The 20,822-nt window shown below is 44.0% G+C and overlaps 1 protein-coding gene across 1 annotated transcript in view; it reads right to left on the bottom strand.

The window, feature by feature from the left end:
- The window catches only part of TNFRSF11A (TNF receptor superfamily member 11a), a 222,890-nt gene that overhangs the window by 25,589 nt on the left and 176,479 nt on the right, over positions 1-20,822 (bottom strand). The window contains exons 6-7 of the mRNA XM_073550185.1: positions 1,348-1,433; positions 652-759 (exon numbers count right to left, since the gene is read on the bottom strand). Of these exons, the coding sequence (XP_073406286.1) occupies positions 652-759; positions 1,348-1,433 (194 nt within the window). The remainder of the gene's footprint in view (positions 1-651; positions 760-1,347; positions 1,434-20,822) is intronic.

Here is a 20,822-nt window from a genome sequence, read left to right on the forward strand (position 1 = left end):
CCTCTAGGTCGAAATGCGTTGGTTGGAGACCACCAGAGACCCCATCTGCCTGTATGTCCTTATCCATACTTTTTTCTGTTGTATTTTAAGAATTTACAATAAATGATGTATTTTTAACTGAAGTCCAGCGCTGGAGATTCCATCCTTTATTTTGCTTCAGTCAACACCCCTGATCAAGGTGACTCCGTGCGCAGGAGGATTATGGATCGCAACCGAGACTGGTGAGCTGACCTCCCTTCATTTTCCCTATCCTTCTATAATAATACATATAAATAGTACCAATCTTTTTGCACTGTTTCTGGAAGAACTTATTCTACAAACACTTAGATCAGGGGTGCACAACTCCAGTCTTCAAGGGCTACCAACAGTGCATGTCTTCAGGATTTCCTTAGCATTGTACATGTAATAATTTAATCACCTGAACACATGCACTGTTGGTGGCCCTTGAGGGCTGGAGTAGTGCATCCCTGACTTAGATGAACCACTCTTATTTTCACCCATCATTACCAAAGCAGAAGCAGCCTTGCGATTTGCATGCAGTCAGCAGTTCGGAATGCATTGTAAGTAAACATTTATTATAATGAAATGAGCTGCTCTTCTGAACTTTTAACAATTGTACATGTAATTAATACTATGATGAACAATACATACCTATAAGTGTACTGAATTTCTTCTTCTTATAGCACACAGAGTAGATGATGCATATCATAATCCCGGATACAACAATCATTACGATTATTGTGATTACCACCTTTGTCACTGCATTAAAAAAAAAAAGTTACATTTGAAAAATAAGTAAATTTAACATGTAAATATAAACAATACAAAATAAAACATGCATAAATATTTTACAAATAAGGTTTCCCTCATGTTACCGTAACGTTCCATTTGAGCCAGAACCAGGTAGTCTGTCTGCTCTATTGTTTTATACAATTTAACATTAGGATCTGATGAATAATGGATGTGGCTGTAGTAATACCTCATGCTATAGTGCAAGTGTGAACAGTGACAACTTATGCTGAAACCTGGGGTATTGATAACTAAAGACTCATATTTCTGAAGTGCATTATTCATTAATAAAGATAAGTGAACCCGAACGTAAAAGTTTGGGGTTTGTACCAGACAGTTAGTGTCCGATGCTAAACGCCGAAAACGGCTTTCTCCTGGAAGTCCGTTGTAATGGTCGGATTTCCAGGAAAAGAGGAGAGAGGAGAAGAGAAGAGGAGAGATTTGACAATTAAGAATGGAACATTCGTGAAATATTATTATCTACTCTAGGAAAACATTTTCAACAATGCTTATTACATTAGAATATGCTTTTCTGGACTTTAAAAATCAGACACGTACGATCTGATGAGACAATGTGACGATCACAGATGGCATCGGAGATGTTAGTGCCAGGAACAATCGCGTGTAATCCAACATATGTACAGCTGTGAGACACAGAAAAAAAAACTATCAGGTCACAATATATAGACTGCAAACCATAAACAGTCACCATATTCTGTACAGTCGCAGCAAAAAGTTTTGAGACTGACACAAATTTTGTTTTTCACAAAGTTTCCAGTTTCAGTGTTTTTAGATCTCAGTCAGATGTCTCTATGGTATCTGAAGTACATTACAAGCATTTCAGAAATTTATAAGATTTTATTGACAAAATCCATCAAGTTTATGCAAAGACCATATATTTACAGTGTTGTCCCTTATTTTTCAAGACTTCTGCAATTCCCCTTAGAGGCTGGATATCAGCTTCTGGCCAAATCCTGACTAATAAATGAGGATGAATGAACTCATGGAGATCAACATCCAACACTGCGGAGACACCATCACATGTTTCTCAACGCAGTGATTCTAGAGCAATGCCCCCATCCCTTATGGGAAATATGCAAAAACATGCAAAACCAGTCTTTTACTAGGCATTGCTCCTACTAGCCAGTTTCCTACTCCACACTGATGAGGGGCAATACCCCGAAACAGCTGTCTGTGGATGGATACCATGTTTTGGCATAGGTGGTTCCTTCATTGGAGACTGCTCTTCCCGTGGTTGTTCCCTCCCGGGGAAAGACCTGGCTAGTCATGCTTGCGTTGAGAAACATGTGATGGTGTCTCCGCGGCTTGTGTTTTGCATGTTTTTGCATATTTCCCATAAGGGATGGGGGCATTGCTCTAGAATCACTGCGTTGAGAAACGTGATGGTGTTTCCGCAGTGTTGGATGTTGATCTCCATGAGTTCATTCATCCTCATTTTTCACAGTCTTTTACTAGGCATTGCTCCTACCTGCCAGTTTCCTACTCCACACTGATGAGGGGCAATACCCCGAAACAGCTGTCTGTGGATGGATACCATGTTTTGGCATAGGTGGTTTCCTTCATTGGAGACTGCCCTTCCCGTGGTTGTTCCCTCCCGGGGAAAGACCTGGCTAGTCATGCTTGCGTTGAGAAACATGTGATGGTGTCTCCGCAGCTTGTGTTTTGCATGTTTTTGCATATTTCCCATAAGGGATGGGGGCATTGCTCTAGAATCACTGCGCTGAGAAACATGTGATGGTGTCTCCGTAGTGTTGGATGTTGATCTCCATAAGTTCATTCATCCTCATTTTTCACAGTCTTTTACTAGGCATTGCTCCTACTAGCCAGTTTCCTACTCCACACTGATGAGGGGCAATACCCCGAAACAGCTGTCTGTGGATGGATACCATGTTTTGGCATAGGTGGTTTCCTTCATTGGAGACTGCCCTTCCCGTGGTTGTTCCCTCCCGGGGAAAGACCTGGCTAGTCATGCTTGCGTTGAGAAACATGTGATGGTGTCTCCGCGGCTTGTGTTTTGCAAATCCTGACTAATGACATCCCACTCTTGCCTAATCGTTGGTTGGAGATTATCACAATTTCTGTGTTTTAGTTTGTCCTCTTGCTTTTTGAGGATTGACCACTTGCTTTTTGAGGATTGACCACAGGTTCTCAAAGGGATTGGGATCTGGAGAGTTTACTGGCCATGGTCCAGGAATTCAAATGTTTTGTTCCCTTTTTGCCTTGTGACATGGTACTCCATCATGCTGGAAAAAAACATTGTTTATCACCAAACTGTTCCTGGAAAAAATTTAGATACCATTCTAAATTCATGGCAACGATCTTGGTCAAAATTAGCTACTCCACAAATGAATGGTCTCGTAATGCTTTAGGCTATGTGCACGCAATGAGTTTTTGATGCGTTTTCGTGGCTTTTTTTTACGCGCGGAAATGCTCCAAAAACGCAATGGAATACTAACGCAAGATAATGCAATGACAATCCTGAAGTCTGCACAAGATCCGGAAATTTCCATCCATATTTGCAGGGTTTTATTTTCTGCAGCATGTCAATTCTTTTTGCGTTTCTGCAGCGTTTTTGACTCATTGACTTCAATTGAGTCAATCACATCTGCAGCAAAAACGCAGGTTTAAAAAGGTTTGCGTATCTGCTGCAGATTTGCTGCCAAAAATGCTGCAGAATTGTTAAAGGAAATAATGTCAGAAGGAGGAAGAGTGTGTGGGGGGAGAATGTGTGTGTGTGAGCTGAGAATATGTGCGTGTACAATTGTGGCCAAAAGTATTGACACCCCTGCAATTCTGTCAGATAATACTCAGTTTCTTCCTGAAAATGATTGCAAACACAAATTCTTTGGTATTATTATCTTCATTTTATTTGTCTTAAATGAAAAAACACAAAAAGAATTGTCCTAAAGCCAAATTGGATATAATTCCACACCAAACATAAAAAAGAGAGTGGACAAAAGTATTGGCACTGTTCGAAAAATCATGTGATGCTTCTCTAATTTGTGTAATTAACAGCACCTGTAACTTACCTGTGGCACTTAACAGGTGTTGGCAATAACTAAATCACACTTGCAGCCAGTTGACATGGATTAAAGTTGACTCAACCTCTGTCCTGTGTCCTTGTGTGTACCACATTGAGCATGGAGAAAAGAAAGAAGACCAAAGAACTGTCTGAGGACTTGAGAAAACAAATTGTGAAGAAGCATGAGCAATCTCAAGGATACAAGTCCACCTCCAAAGACCTGAATGTTCCTGTGTCTACCGTGCGCAGTGTCATCAAGAAGTTTAAAGCCCATGGCACTGTGGCTAACCTCCCTAGATGTGGACGGAAAAGAAAAATTGACAAGAGATTTCAACGCAAGATTGTGCGGATGTTGGATAAAGAACCTCTACTAACATCCAAACAAGTTCAAGCTGCCCTGCATTCCGAGGGTACAACAGTGTCAACCCGTACTATCCGTCGGCGTCTGAATGAAAAGGGACTGTATGGTGGGAGACCCAGGAAGACCCCACTTCTTACCCCGAGACATAAAAAAGCCAGGCTGGAGTTTGCCAAAACTTACCTGAAAAAGTCTAAAACGTTTTGGAAGAATGTTCTCTGGTCAGATGAGACAAAAGTTGAGCTTTTTGGCAGGGCTGTGGAGACGGTAAGCCAAACCTGCGACTCCGACTCCTCAGTTTCCCTTACACCGAATCCGACTCTAACTCCGACTCCACGACTCCGACTCCCACATATATTGCTTTTATTTAAGTGAAAAATGTATTGTAGTGCAATGTGAACATCAGACATTTAATCATTTCTATGATCCAATAATCAAGATATTTAGATAGAACATAATATCTATTTATTGGAATACAACGTTAGAACACAAAAAACTGTAATAAATTGTAAATATGTAATACACTGTATACATGTACATGTATACGGTACAGACCAAAGTTTGGACACACCTTCTCATTCAAAGAGTTTTCTTTATTTTCATGACTATGAAAATTGTAGATTCATTCTGAAGGCATCAAAACAATGAATTAACACATGTGGAATTATATAATTAAAGTGTGAAACAACTGAAAATATGTCTTATATTCTAGATTCTTCAAAGTAGCCACCTTTTGCTTTGATTACTGCTTTGCACACTCTTGACATTCTCTTGATGAGCTTCAAGTGGTAGTCACCAGAAATGGTCTTCCAACAGTCTTTGAGGAGTTCCCAGAGATGCTTAGCACTTGTTGGCCCTTTTGCCTTCACTCTGCGGTCCAGCTCACCCCAAACCATCTCGATTGGGTTCAGGTCTGGTGACTGTGGAGGCCAGGTCATCTGGCGTAACACCCCATCACTCTCCTTCTTGGTCAAATAGCCCTTACACAGCCTGGAGGTGTGTTTGAGGCCATTGTCCTGTTGAAAAATAAATGATGGTCCAACTAAACACAAACCGGATGGAATAGCATGCCGCTGCAAGATGCTGTGGTAGCCATGCTGGTTCAGTATGCCTTCAATTTTGAATAAATCCCCAACAGTGTCACCAGCAAAGCACCCCCACACCATCACACCTCCTCCTCCATGCTTCACGGTGGGAACCAGGCATGTAGAGTCCATCCGTTCACCTTTTCTGAGTCGCACAAAGACATGGTGGTTGAAATACATTCACACTATGGGCGTAGCCAGGATCAAACCTGGGGGGGGGGGCAGAATCTCATACTGTTCCGCAGAATTTCATACTGCACACCTCAGCTGCTGCAGAACCTCATACTTCACACCCCTACAATTGAAAATAAAGCCTGCACCTTAAGAAGATGTGGTGATGAATGCAGTCTATTTATTCCAACTATCAGTTGATGCTGATGTTACTGAAGAAGAGCAATGCCTGTCCTGGGCATCCTTTTGGGCAGCTATGAGGTGTACCTGACTGGTGCTAAAAAAAAGGAGTGTTAGGCTGAGTGCAGACGTACTTTTTGGCCCTGCGGATTTTTCCGCGCAGAATGGAAGAAATCCGCAGGTCAAATGACCTGCATTTTTCCTGCGGATTTCTTCCATTTTTCATGAGGTCTTCATGCGGTTTTTGTGCGGTTTTCCATCGCGGTTTTCCCCCTGCGGATTTGGTGACAGGGGAGATGGAAAACCGCACAAAAGTAGTAACATGCTGCGGATTTTGTACCGCGGGAAAACCGCGCGGAAAAATCCGCAGCGTCTGCACAGCGTTTTTTTTTTACATTGATTTTAAGGCTACTGTACATCACAATGCAGAAATGCAACGTTTCTGCGCGGTAAAATCCGCTGTGGAACCGCTGCAAATCTGCATCGTGTGCACACAGCCTTAATCTGTGTGCTATCCGGCTTTCATTCTTTTTGGTACAGATATGATATGGATAGACAGATATGGATAAATGGATATATAGATAGATAGAGCAGATTTCTAATCTGCTTTTGCTATTGAAAACATTATCTATGAGCTCAAAAACCTTTCAGGTGATGCGGTTTTTTAAAAAGCTGATCTGCTTTTGCAACTGAAAAACGTATCCTCAAAAAACGCAGGAAAAACGCTGTGTGTGAATGTAGCCTTAGATCAGGAATAGAACAGTCATTTATAGGACATTTCATAACTTTCCCAAATTCCTATGAAAAAATATTCAGCATATTCTGCATTGAACTACTGTAACCAATTTATTATATATTTTAGGAGTCGCAGTCGGACCATTTTATACCAACTCCAACTCCACCAAAATGAGCACCGACTCCGACTCCACCACTCCGACTCCACAGCCCTGCTTTTTGGGCAAAGGCATCAACATAGAGTTTACAGGAGAAAAAAAGAGGCATTCAAAGAAAAGAACACGGTCCCTACAGTCAAACATGGTGGAGGTTCCCTGATGTTTTGGGGTTGCTTTGCTGCCTCTGGCACTGGACTGCTTGACTGTGTGCATGGCATTATGAAGTCTGAAGACTACCAACAAATTTTGCAGCATAATGTAGGGCCCAGTGTGAGAAAGCTGGGTCTCCCTCAGAGGTCATGGGTCTTCCAGCAGGACAATGACCCAAAACACACTTCAAAAAGCACTAGAAAATGGTTTGAGAGAAAGCACTGGAGACTTCTAAGGTGGCCAGCAATGAGTCCAGACCTGAATCCCATAGAACACATGTGGAGAGATCTAAAAATGGCAGTTTGGAGAAGGCACCCTGTAAGAAACTCATTGATGGTTACCGGAAGCGGTTGGTTACAGTTATTTTGGCTAATGGTTGTGCAACCAAGTATTAGGCTGAGGGTGCCAATACTTTTGTCTGGCCCATTTTTGGAGTATTGTGTGAAATGATCAATGCTTTGCTTTTTGCTTCATTCTCTTTTGTGTTTTTTCATTTAAGACAAATTAAATGAAGATAATAATACCAAAGAATTTGTGTTTGCAATCATTTTCAGGAAGAAACTGAGTATTATCTGACAGAATTGCACGGGTGTCAATACTTTTGGCCACAACTGTATCTGCGTGTGTCTGTCTGTGTGCGTTTACCCATGCGACAAACAGCCCATAGTAATTGTACTTAGGCGTCGTCTGATAGGACTACTCCTCCCATCCGGCTATGTCTGCTGTCACATAAACAGAGACAGCATGAGCCGATGATGGGAGAATAGTCTCATCATCAGGTGCCTGTGTTCAATTGTAAAAAAATTAAAAAAATCAGAACATTTACATAATTACATACACATTCACATACAAAGTACATAGTCTTCTCCGAACACCCAATCCCCAATGCCCGCTTCTCCTGCAAGCAATCAAAAATAATAAACCAACATATGCTCCCTGTCCGCCGTAGTCCATTTAATACACAGTGTCCCACAAAGATCTCACGTGTAGAACAGTCACATCGGGAGATGTGACCGCTCTACCCAGCCTCCAGCGACACACTGATAGGAGGTAATCGCTCACGCAGTGTATCACTGCACTGACGTGAGAGTTCACTGGAGTTCATCAGTTAATCAGGTCCGGTTCTCAAGCAGCAGTGCCGTATGTGAGAGCACCGGAGCTGATGAACTCCGGTAAACTCTCACGACAGCGCAGTGATACACTGCGTGAGCAATTACTTCCTGTCAGTGTATTGCCAGAGTCCGGGTAGAGCAGTCTCCCGATGTAACTGTTCTACACGTGAGATCACAGTTGGACACTCGGTATTAGGCCGGGGTCACACTAACAATGAATACAGACGAGTGCTAGGCGATAAAATATCGCCTAGCACTCGGACCAGCATTCATCTATGAGGCAGCTCCCATCAGCATTTTTTTTCTCGGCCGTTTTCAACGTGCGAGTGAAATCACAGCATAGTAACATACAGTAGTAACATAGTTATTAAAGTTGAAGGAAGACTTTAAGTCCATCTAGTTCAACCCATATCCTATCCTAACTTGACCTAACATGTTGATCCAGAGGAAGGCAAAAATAACCCCATGTGGCAAACAGTAAGCTTCACATTGGGGAAAAAAATTCCTTCCCGACTCCACATACGGCAATCAGACTAGCTCCCTGGATCAACGCAATATTAAGAAAACTAGTGTATATACCCTGTAATATTATACTTTTCAAGAAAGGCATCCAGTCCCTTCCTAAATTTTAGTAGGGAATCACTCATTACAACATCATACGGCAGAGAGTTCCATAGTTTCACTGCTCTTACAGTAAAGAATCCGCGTCTGTGCTTATGCTTAAACCTTCTTTCCTCCAGACTTGGATGATGCCCCCTTGTCCCCGTCACAGGTCTAAGAGTAGAAAGATCATTAGAAAGGTCTTTGTACTGTCCCATATATTTATACATTGTAATAAGATCACCCCTAAGCCTTCAATTTTCCAAACTAAATAACCCCAGGTGTAATAGCCTGTCTTGGTATTGCAGACCCCCCAGTTCCCTAATAACCTTGGTCGCTCTTCTCTGCACCCGCTCCAGTTCAGCTATGTCTTTCTTATACACTGGAGACCAGAACTGTAAACAGTATTCTAAGTGTGGTCGCACTAGTGACTTATATAGAGGTAAAATTATGTTGTCATCATAAGCATCTATGCCTCTATTAATGCATTCCATTATTTTATTTGCTTTTGCAGCAGCTGCCTGACACTGGCCACTAAATTTGAGTTTGTCGCCCACCCATACACCCAGGTCTTTTTCAGTGACAGCTTTTACCAGTGTTTTACAATTAAGCATATAACTATATATCTTGTTCATTCTACCCAAGTGCATGACCTTACATTGATCCCCATTAAAGCTCAGTTGCCATTTATCAAACCAAGCTTCTAGTTTAAATAAATCCTCCTGTAATATAAAATTGTCCTTCTCTGTATTGACTACCCTGCAGAGTTTAGTGTCTATCTATGACTGTACTTAATTCCTGCAGTACTCGGAGGTGTATCCCATCCGGGCCCGGGGATTTGTCAATTTTAGTGATTTTTAGACACCGCCGTACTTCCTGCTGGGTTAAGCAGGTGACATTTAATGGAGAATTTTTATCACTGATCATGATATCCGTCATGGGATTTTCTTGTGTAAATACTGTTGAAAAAAGTCATTTAGCATATTGGCTTTTTCTTCATCTTCATCCACCATTTCCCCCAGACTATTTTTAAGGGGGCCAACACCATCATTTTTTAGTTTCTTACTATTTATGTAGTTAAAGAATACTTTGCGATTATTTTTACTCTCTCTGGCAATAAGTCTCTCTGTCTCAATCTTTGCTGTCTTGATTTGCTTTTTATAGAATATATTTTTCTGTATTTATTTAATGCCTCATCACTACCTAATTTCTTTAATTCTCTAAACGCTTTCTTTTTGTCACTTATTGCTCCCCTTAGGCTAGTTTCACACTTGCTTTTTTTTGCAGCGCGTTTTTCCCGCAAAAAAACGCATTGAAAAAACGCATACAAAAGCATACAACTGCTGCGTTTTTTTCAAGCATTTTTATGAGCATGCATGAAAAAAACGCAGCGTTTTTATGCGTTTGTAGTGCGTTTTTACCGCGTTTGCGTTTTTTTCCAACATTAGGTGGCCCCTCACACTAACCCAAACCATGACTTTACTAACCCTAACCCTGACCCTAACCCTGACCCTAACCCTTAACCAAACCATACTTAACCCTAACCCAAACCCTAACTAACCTTAACCCTAACCCTGACCCTAACCCTTAACCAAACCATACTTAACCCTAACCCTTAACCAAACCATACTTAACCCTAACCCTGACCCTAACCCTGACCCTAACCCTTAACCAAACCATACTTAACCCTAACCCTGACCCTAACCCTGACCCTTAACAAAACCATACTTAACCCTAACCCTGACCCTAACCCTAACCCTGACCCTAACCCTTAACCAAACCATACTTAACCCTAACCCAAACCCTAACTAACCTTAACCCTAACCCTAACCCTGACCCTAACCCTTAACCAAACCATACTTAACCCTAACCCTTAACCAAACCATACTTAACCCTAACCCTGACCCTAACCCTTAACCAAACCATACTTAACCCTAACCCTGACCCTAACCCTTAACAAAACCATACTTAACCCTAACCCTGACCCTAACCCTAACCCTTAACCAAACCATACTTAACCCTAACCCTTAACCAAACCATACTTAACCCTAACCCTGACCCTAACCCTTAACAAAACCATACTTAACCCTAACCCTGACCCTAACCCTGACCCTAACCCTTAACAAAACCATACTTAACCCTAACCCTGACCCTAACCCTGACCCTAACCCTTAACCAAACCATACTTAACCCTAACCCTGACCCAAACCCGAACCCTGACCCTAACCCTAACCCTAAACCCCCTTAACTAACCCTAACTCTAACCCAAACCCCTAAATTCCATGGTTAACAAAAAAAACGCATGTGCAAAAAAACGCATACATGAGCATGCCAGTGCGCACATATGCGCATCCATAGGCTATAATGGCCATTTTTAGCGCAAAACGTGCGCATATGTGCGCATGCGCTTTTTTGCAGGGCCAAAAAATGCAACATGCTGCGTCTGGAAAATACAAACGCACACCCCAAAAAAACGCAGCGCATGAAAATCGCATACATGCGCTTATCAGCGCGCAGGTATGCGCACCCATGTTAAATATAGGGGAAAAAACGCATGCGCACATATGCGTTTTTTTCCAGCGCAAAAAAACGCAAATGTGAAACCAGCCTTACAGCTCTATTTAACCATAAAGGTTTCCAGTTATTTTTAGAATGTTTATTCCCATACGGTATATATTGTGCACAGGTCCTATTCAGGATGCTAATAAACGTCTCCCATTTTCTTTGTGTATTTTTATGTTTCAGGATATCGTCCCAGTTAATTGCACCAAGATCATCTCTCATCCGTTGGAAATTTGCTTTCCTGAAGTTAAGTGTCCTTGTAACCCCTCTACTACACATCTTATTAAAGGATACATGAAAACGTATTACTTTTGTGATCACTTTTACCTAAGTGACCCCCAACCCTTTTATTTGATATGCAGTTTGGCCTGTTGGTTAATTTTAGGTCCAGCGGTGCCCCCTCTCTTGTTGGGTCCTGAACCAGTTGTGAAAGGTAATTGTCTCTCATAGTTGTCAAAAACCCATTACCTTTGCTGGATCTGCAGGTTTCGGTTCCCCAATGTATTTCAGGGTAGTTGAAGTCCAACCATAATGACTTCTCCATGAGTCACAGCTTCATCTATTTGCTTTATGAGGATATTCTCCGTTGCTTCAATTATTTTTGGAGACTTATAACAAACCCCTATCAGTAATTTATTATTTTTCCCCCCTCCCCTTATTTCTACCCACAGGGACTCTACATTTTCATTAGATTCATATATATTATCACGCAGGATGGATTTTAAGGATGATTTTACATATAAACACACGCCTCCCCTCGCTTATTTTTACGGTCATTTCTGAACAGACTATAGCCCTGTAAATTGACAGCCCAGTCATGGCTCTCGTCCAGCCATGTCTCAGATATCCCCACCATGTCATAATTATGTTCCAACAAAATTAATTCTAATTCCTCCATTTTGTTGGCGAGGCTTCTGGCATTAGTATACATGCACTTTATGTATCTCCCTGTACCTCTATTCTCTCTTAAATTATTAACTGTTCTAACCCCACCCCCCATGCCACCCCCACCCCCAATTTCAATTTCATTATTTGTGCCCAGGTCTCTATCTGCACTGTCTTCCCCTCCTATAACAGGAATACCCTCCCCCCAGTCCCTAGTTTGAACACTCCTCCAACCTTTAAGCCATTTTCTCCCCCAGCACAGCTGCACCCTCCCTATTGAGGTGCAGCCCATCCCTAGCATAGAACCTGTAGCCAACTGAGAAGTTGGCCCAGTTCTCCAGGAACCCAAACCCCTCCTTCCTACACAAATTCCTGAGACACTTATTAACCTCCCTAATCTCCCGTTGCCTCTCTGGAGTGGCAAGTGGTACAGGAAGTATTTCCGAAAATACCACTTTGGAGGTCCTTGCTTTAAGCTTGTAGCCTAGTTCCCTGAAAACATTTTTAAGTACCTTCCAACTACCTCTAACTTTGTCATTTGTGCCAATGTGCACTATGACCGCTGAGTCCTCACCAGCTCCTCCCATGCTGTGGCTGGCACCAAGACACGGCCGATTCTCAGGTCACTCGCACCCATATAAGCCTATGGGTGCGAGTAAGACAACGCACATCAATCAGATATTATCCGAGTGATGTGCGATATACGCTGACCCCAGCAATGGAGGAGATGGAGAAATTCATTTCTCCGCCTCCTCCAAATCTGTGCTCTGATCCTCTATGCAAGAGGCTCAGAGCACAGACGCATGACACTTGGCTCCTGCTCACAGCAGAGCAGGAGCCGAGGGTCATTAGTATATCGTATTCAATGCTCTCCTATCGGATGCAATAAGCTAGTGTGACCACGGCCTTAAATGGACTACGTCGGACAGGATAGTGTTATATGTTGGTTTATGATTTTATTTTTGTTGCAGGAGACGAGGGTGTTGAGGATTAGGCGTTCAGTATGGTAAATTAAGATTCAATAAAGGAGTCTGTGTTATTATTTCAAATAAAGGACTTTATTCTGGCTGTGTCTTTATTTACCATGTATCTATAGGATTAGTAATGGATTGGTGTCTTATAGACACCTCTCCATTACTATCCTGTGGGCTTGATGTCACCTGACAATACAAAGATGACATCAACCACACAAATATGAACTCCACTTACCACTGCTACAGAGGAAGTGGGAAGAGTGAGGCTAAGTGCCAGAATGCTTCCATGGATCCTGGTGATTCTGACATTGTTTTCTCGTGACATATTGTACTTCATGATAGTGGTAAAATTTCTTTGATATGACTTGCGCTTATTTGTGAAAAAATTGGAAATTTTCCAAATTTGAATTTTCATGCCCTTAAATCACAGAGATATGTCACACAAAATATTTAATAAATAACATTTCCCACATGTTTACATCAGCACAATTTTTTTTTGTCAGGAAGTTAAAAGGGTTAAAAGTTGACTAGTGATTTCTCATTTTTACAACACCATTTTTTTTTAGGGACGACATTCACATTTGAAGTCACTTTGAGGGGTCTATATGATAGAAAATACCCAAAAGTGACACCATTCTAAAAACTGCACCCCTGAAGGAACTCAAAACCACATTCAAGAAGTTTATTAACCCTTCAGGTGCTTCACAGGTATTTTTGGAATGTTTAAAAAAAAAATAAAAATGAACATTTAACTTTTTTTCACACAAAATTTACCTCAGATCCAATTTTTTTTTATTTTAGTAATGGTAACAGGAGAAATTGGACCCCAAAAGTTGTTGTGCAATTTGTCCTGAATATGCAGATACCCCATAGGTGGGGTAAACCACTGTTTGGGCGCATGGCAAAGCTCGGAAGGGAAGGAGCGCCGTTTGACTTTTTCAACGCAAAATTGGCTGTAATTAAGATTGGACGCTATGTCGCGTTTGGAGAGCCCCTGATGTGCCTAAACAGTTGAAACCCCCCCACAAGTGACACCATTTTGTAAAGAGCCGGCAGAGCAGGCCGGCAGAATGATGAGAGCCGTGTTCAGCACCCGGCGCCGGGGAACAGCGATTACTGTAACGATTCTTCCCTGGCACCCGTTCTTGTTGTATTGATGCGGCACACGCATGCCACAAGTGTGCCGCAAGTATTACACACATGGACACTGACATCTCTGGTACCGGAAATATCAGGATGTGTGAAAGAGGCTTTATAGCGGGTTTTTATGTTTGGCTGCTGTCACACACTAAAAGATACTTTTCATTGCAAAATATAGTTTTTGCATCACCATATTTTGAGAGCTATGATTTTTCCATATTCTGACCCAGAGTCATGTGAGGTCTTGGTTTTTGCTGGACGAGTTGACATTTTTCTTGGTACCTAGAGTTGAGCGAAACAGGTCAGTCAGATTAAAAAATCGCAGACTTTTGCCAAAGTCGGGTTTCGCCGAGCAAAACCCGACCATAGCGTGAGGTCGGCCATGCGGTCATCGATCCGATGTCAGGAACACCGCACTGCACTTGCTCACTGAGCCAGTGTGCGTGTCCTGAGTACAAAAACAGTACTCAAAGATACCTGTGGAGCAGGGCAGCAGCGGTGATGATGTGTGCTTCAGACTATCAGGACCTGAAGCACGTGACTGCTGGGGGTGTGGCCTAAGCTCCACAGAGCTAGGAGCTGCAGGGAAACTCCTAGAAAGGTAACTACGGGACAAGTTACCAAGGGGCATAGACAGGGACGGAAACCAGATCAAGCCGGGGTCAGAGCACGAGATAGCAGGACAGTATCAAAGGGTTAACCAGAGCGGATAGTCAGGACGTAGCAATAGATCAGAAAACCAGAACGGGCAATAGATGGTACAAAAGGGGCAAACGGTAAAGGAGTAACGATAGCCAAGCCAGGAGGTCAGAACCAGAGAAGACAATAGTACCAAATCGTGAGACAGAGAGCAGAGTGAGGGGACAGACCGGGTCATACACGGGAATCAAACAAGCAATGCAGTTTACCAGCACACCAGGGGGGTCAGTCACACAGCCAGAATAACAGTATAGCTGACAGGGAATCCTAGTCTGGAGTGATTATAAATACCCCTCCCAGATCCAAAGAGAAGCCGGCAAAATTAACCCTGAGAAACCAGGACATTAACCATGTCCTAACCATGACACCCGAGAGCCAAAGTCGCGTTTCCCATAATGCTTGCAGGCACCTTTTCTCAGCCAATGAGCAAGGACGCACACTGTGGGCAACAAGATGACATGGGCAACAGGCCACCACCATCTTAGAGAAGGGCATTGCAGTGACTGGCTTGCTTTGTGTGGCGTCACAGTGGCTATAAAAGCCCTGACCGCCGACCGCCATTTTACATCCGACGATCTGAGCATAGGGAGAGGTTGCTGCCGCTGTTTCTCAGTAGGGCGAGAGTTAGGCAGGAAAGAAAAGTGACTCTGTGCTTGTGCTGATAGAAATTGTGCTGTACAGTTAGTGCGCAGTTACAGTGGAGGATTTGTATGTGTGCAGCAGTGCTGGTTATTAGGCTGCCTGATAGCTGCATTGCTGTGTGTACACTGCTGTGCAGACTGCTTTTTACACAGCACTAATACTTTTATTCTTTTTTTCTGCACAGTTACCGGCCGTTCATTTTTACCCACACCATATAGAGCTGTACATTCCTCACACACTATCGTGTACCGGCTGGTATCACGGACAAATTCATGCTGACTATCTGTGTGTGACTCCGGAAATAAATACGGAGATTTAAATTTTCCCCTACACCGTATACAGCTGTTTGTTTCTGATACAGTACCGTATATCTGCTGTTTGGATTATGGTCAAATCCATACTGGGAGAGCGTCTGTGTGTGACTAAGGAAATCTATATGGAAATTAAAATTTTCCCCTACACCGTATACAGCTGTATGTTTCTGATACAGTACCATATATCTGCTGTTTGGATTACTGTCAAATCCATAGTGGGAGAGCGTCTGTGTGTGACTAAGGAAATATATACGGAAATTTAAATTCCCCCCATACACCGTATACCGCTGTACGTTTCTGATACAGTACCGTATATTTGCTGTTTGAATGACGGTCAAATCCATAGTGGGAGAGCGTCTGTGTGTGACTAAGGAAATATATACGGAGATTTAAATTCTCCCCTACACCGTATACAGCTGTACGTTTCTGATACAGTATCGTATATCTGCTGTTTGGATTACGGTCAAATCCATAATGGGAGAGCGTCTGTGTGACTAAGGAAATATATACGGAGATTTAAATTTTCCCCTACACCTTATACAGCTGTACGCTTATCATACAGTACTATATATCTGCTGGTATTTTTGGTACATTTTCCCAAACATGAGGAAGTATGGTGGAAGAGGCCGCGTACGTGGGCGGGGGGGCCAGCTGGTACTGAGGGTGGTGGTGGTGCATCTGCTGGTAGTGTCAAAAGCACAATAGCACCTAAGGCAGGAGGTGTTGAGCCTGTGTCATTGCCTGGCTCAAGAAGGTCTGGAAGGCTCCCTTTTCTGGGAGTAGGTAAACCGCTTTTTAAGCCGGAGCATCAGGAACAGGTTTTGGCTTACATTGCTGAAACAGCCTCCAGCTCTATCGCCTTCTCTTCTGAAGTTTCAAGAACTGCAAGCACTGAGTCGTCAGTGCAGGCTTCCGGTCAGGAACAACACCTTTCCTTGTGTCCTTCACCCCCACCAAAAGTGAAGGATGCGGCAGGCCACACTTCAGATTACTCCACGGAGCTCTTTTCACATACCATGCCTGGGTTATAAAGTCAAATCCTGAATTCCCCAGTCCAAGATGAATCTGACATGGAGTGCACTGATGCACAGCCACTGCTAGATGATTCTGCTGGTACAATGACCCAGAGCACTATATTGCCTTCGCAGGCTACTGAGCCAGAATCTGACCCTGATGAAACTCAGGTGCCCCTTCCCGCATACTATACCACCTTACACGGTGACACAAAGGAAGGTGCAGATGAAATTGAAGAGGAGGTGATGGATGACCCAGTTGTTGACCCGGATTCGCATCCATTGGGGGAAGAGGGTGCCGCTGGCAATAGCTCAGAAGAGAAGGATTCACAGCAGGCATCGAAATCGCAGCAGGGGTTATCTGGCAGGCACGTAGCTGTCCAAAAAGGTGTTAAAAAAAACAAAAAGTTGCAGGACAGCTTGGCCAGACTGTCAAATTAGCACAGCGTGCAAGCCCTGAAAATTTATACCATAGTAGGAAGAGTGCAGTGTGGCACTTTTTTGACCAAAATCCTACTGATGAGGCAAAGGTTATCTGTAAGAAGTGCGTAAGGACCTTTAGCTGAGCGAAAAATCTCCGAAATTTGAATACCAGTTGCATGCTTAGAAATTTAATCACATTGCACTTGCAAGCGTGGATGGACTATAAAACCTCAGGTAGCACATGTGCACCTGCTCCGACTGAAGGTAGCCAGCAACGCTCCATCGCTTCCCCCACTGTAAGCCCACCGGTAAGCACACCACCAGCAAGAAATGTTGAGGTGTTGTCGCAAGGCCAAAGCAGTCAGGGAATCACAATGTTTTTGCAATGAAAGACTGAATATAGGCCCTTCCGTTTGGTTGAAAGCAAAGCGTTCCGAGAGCTCATGGCCTACGCTGTCCCACGCTATGACCTACCCAGTCGGCACTTCTTTTCTCGAAAAGCCATCCCTGCCCTCCACCTGCATGTGAAAGACCGCATTGTCCATGCACTCAAACAATCAATGAGTAGAAAGGTGCACTTCACAACAGATGCATGGGCCAGTAGGCATGGCCAGGGCCGTTACGTGTCCATCACTGCGCACTTGGTTAATATGGTGGATGCAGGCTCCACTGTGGACAGCGGTGGTGAAACAGTGCTGCCTAGCCCACGGTATAGGAAACAGTTGGCTGTAGGCGTTCGACCCTCCTCCTCCAGAAGCGAAAGCTCGTCAACAGAGCGCAGTCGCACAAGCTCCATCCGCAGCTGCCAGTGTTGCACACGAGGTGTCCCACTATCTAACAGCTAGTGGTAAGCGTCAGCAGGCTGTTTTAAAGATGATGTATTTGGGCGACAACAGACACACCGCGGAGGTACTGGCTGACTACTGGCAGCGAGAAACTGAGTCATGGCTGGGCAGTCTAGATCTTGAGAAAGGCAAGGGAGTCAATGATAACGACCGTAATTTTGTGGCGGCCATAGCCCTTGCAAAATACAGACACATATCATGCCTGGCTCACACCTTGAACCTGGTGGTGCAGTGCTTCCTAAATAATTATCCGGAGTTAACAGCCCTGCTCCATAAGGTGCGAAGACTGTGCTTGCACATCCGTAGACTCCAGTCGCATGCAGAGGCTGCAGCGATCGCTCCACCTCCCCAAGCACCGCCTAATCATAGACGTTGCAACAAGGTGGAACTCCACCCTGCACATGGTTGAGAGGCTGTGCGAACAGAGGCAGGCTGTAATGCATTTGTGGGAGGATACACGGGCATGCAGTTTGAGGGCAGACATGGAGTTGTTGGGTGTGCAGTGGTCAAAGCTGTAAAGTCCTTCAGTGTTTCGATGAATGCACACGGCTGGTAAGCGCAGACGACGCCATCATAAGCATGAGCATACCACTTATGCATCTGCTCATGCAAACTTTGATGCACATTAAGGATCAGTCATCTGCAGTGGAGGAAGAAGGGAAGGAGGAGGAGGAGGGAAGCCTTGATGACAGTCAGCCATTGTTTGCCCAGGGAACTGTCCTGGATGAGGTGGAGGAAGAAGAGGAAGAGGAGGAGGAGGAGGGGGATGATTATTTTGGGGAGGAGGATGCTTCTCTGGGGGCAAGAGAAAATCTTTACTTGCCAAGGTCAGGTACAGGGTTTGTGCGTGACTGGAGGGATGTGGATTTGGCAGAAAGTGCTCCTCTACCCACCACTGTCAGTGCATCATTGACACCTGGAACATTGGCCCACATGGGTGATTATCTCTTGCGGATGAAGACTACTCAAGGATGACTACTGGTTGGCCAGCATCCCCGATCCACGCTATAAAGGCAAATTACAGAACATCTTGCCACAGGAGAACCTAGAGCTAATATTGGCGAACAAACAAGCAACTCTGGTAAACCGTTTGTTAGAGGCATTCCCAGCACACAGCAGCAGTGCAGGTTCTACCACGAGCCGTACTGGGCTAAATGGAAGAGGTGTTCCTGGTGCACACAGCCGAACTGGCACTGGAGACAGGGGTTTCATGACATGTTGTGGACTGATGTCTCGAGGACCGCTCACACGACTGTTAATACTGAATCGATTGCAACAGACAGGAGACAGCAGTTGTCAACTATGGTTCAAAATTACCTCTCCCCTATCGATGTTCTCCCTCACAGTTCATTCCCCTTTGACTACTGGACCTCTAAACTGGACATCTGGCCTGAATTGGCACAATATGCCTTACAGGAGCTCGCTTGCCCTGCTGGTAGTGTTCTATCAGAAAGAGTCTTCAGTGCTGCTGGATCAATCCTGACAGAAAGAAGGACCCGGCTGTCAACCCAAAATGTTGGTGATCTCACCTTCATTAAAATGAACCATGCCTGGGTTTCAAAGGATTTTGTACCACCTTCCCCTGATGACACATAGGTTGCCAGCAAAATGGCTCACTTTGTCCTCCTCTTCCTCAGACTTCTGCAATTCCTCCATTTACAGCTGCTGAACGTCCAGCCTACACCTCAACATACGCCAGTTTTTTCACCTCCCTAACTGGGCTGTACCCCCCCATGGCCGGCATCAGCATCTGGCGCACCCGGGCAAGTGCCGAGGCCCTGAGCAGGTGGGGGGGCCCACTCGTGGGCAACGGCACTGGCACAGGGCCCCTCACAGTACGCCGGTGTCTGACGGTGGGGGGGCCCACTCGCCATCACAGACACCGTCATACTATGAGGGGCCCTGTGCCACTGCCGTCGCTCATGAGTGGGCCCCTCCTGCTTGCTCAGGGCATCAGCACGTGCAATACTTACCTCTCCCTGCTCCACTGCTGTGACCTCTTCCGTGTTTCCTGACAGTGACAGTCAGGTCAGAGAGCGCGCTGACGTCACATCTGTACACCCTCTGCCTGAACAGTCCAAGTGCATATGGTGACGCTGAGGAGTCTAGAGTGGAGCAGTGCCCAAGAGGAGAGGTATTTCATTTTTTATGTTTGGAGCAATATATGGGGAGCATTTTACACTAGAGAATTATATATAATGTCCATCATACACTTGAGCATCATAAATAGGGCCCATTATACACTGGGGCATCATATGGGGCCCATTATACACTGGGGCATCATATGGGGCCCATCATACACTGGAGCATTTTAAATGGGGCCCATCAGACACTGGAGCATCATCCATGGGGCCCATCATACACCTGCGCATTATAAATGGGGCCCATCATACACTGGAGCATCATATACGGGGCCCATTATACACTGGAGCATTATAAATGGGGCCCATTATATATGGAGCATTATACACTGTTTGCATAATTATTATTAGGCAAGTTGTATTAAAGAGGATTCTTCTTATTACTGAACAACAAATATGTTCTCAATCAACCGAAAAGACTCAAATATCAAAGCTTAATATTTTTGGAAGCTGGAGTGGGTTTTTTTTTTCGATTTGGCTATCTTAGGAGGCTGTTTGTGGAGATAACTATTACTGTGCAGAATTATTAGGCAACTTAATAAAAACCAAATATATACCCATCTCACTTGTTTATTTTCATCAGGCAAACCAATATAACAACACAAAATGTAGAAATAAACATTTCTGACATTCCAAACAAAAAAAAAAGACCAACATAGCCACTTTTCTTTATGATGACATTCAAAAGCCTTCCATCCATACATTCTGTCAGTTGCTTGTTCTGTCTACGATCAACATTGCGTGCAGCAGCCACCACAGCCTCCCTGACACTGTTCCGAGAGGTGTAATGTTTTCACTCCCTG

Source organism: Dendrobates tinctorius, unplaced genomic scaffold (assembly GCF_039654945.1).
Source record: "Dendrobates tinctorius isolate UK_male_01 unplaced genomic scaffold, ASM3965494v1 ptg000163l, whole genome shotgun sequence".
Classification (NCBI taxonomy): Eukaryota; Metazoa; Chordata; class Amphibia; order Anura; family Dendrobatidae; genus Dendrobates; species Dendrobates tinctorius.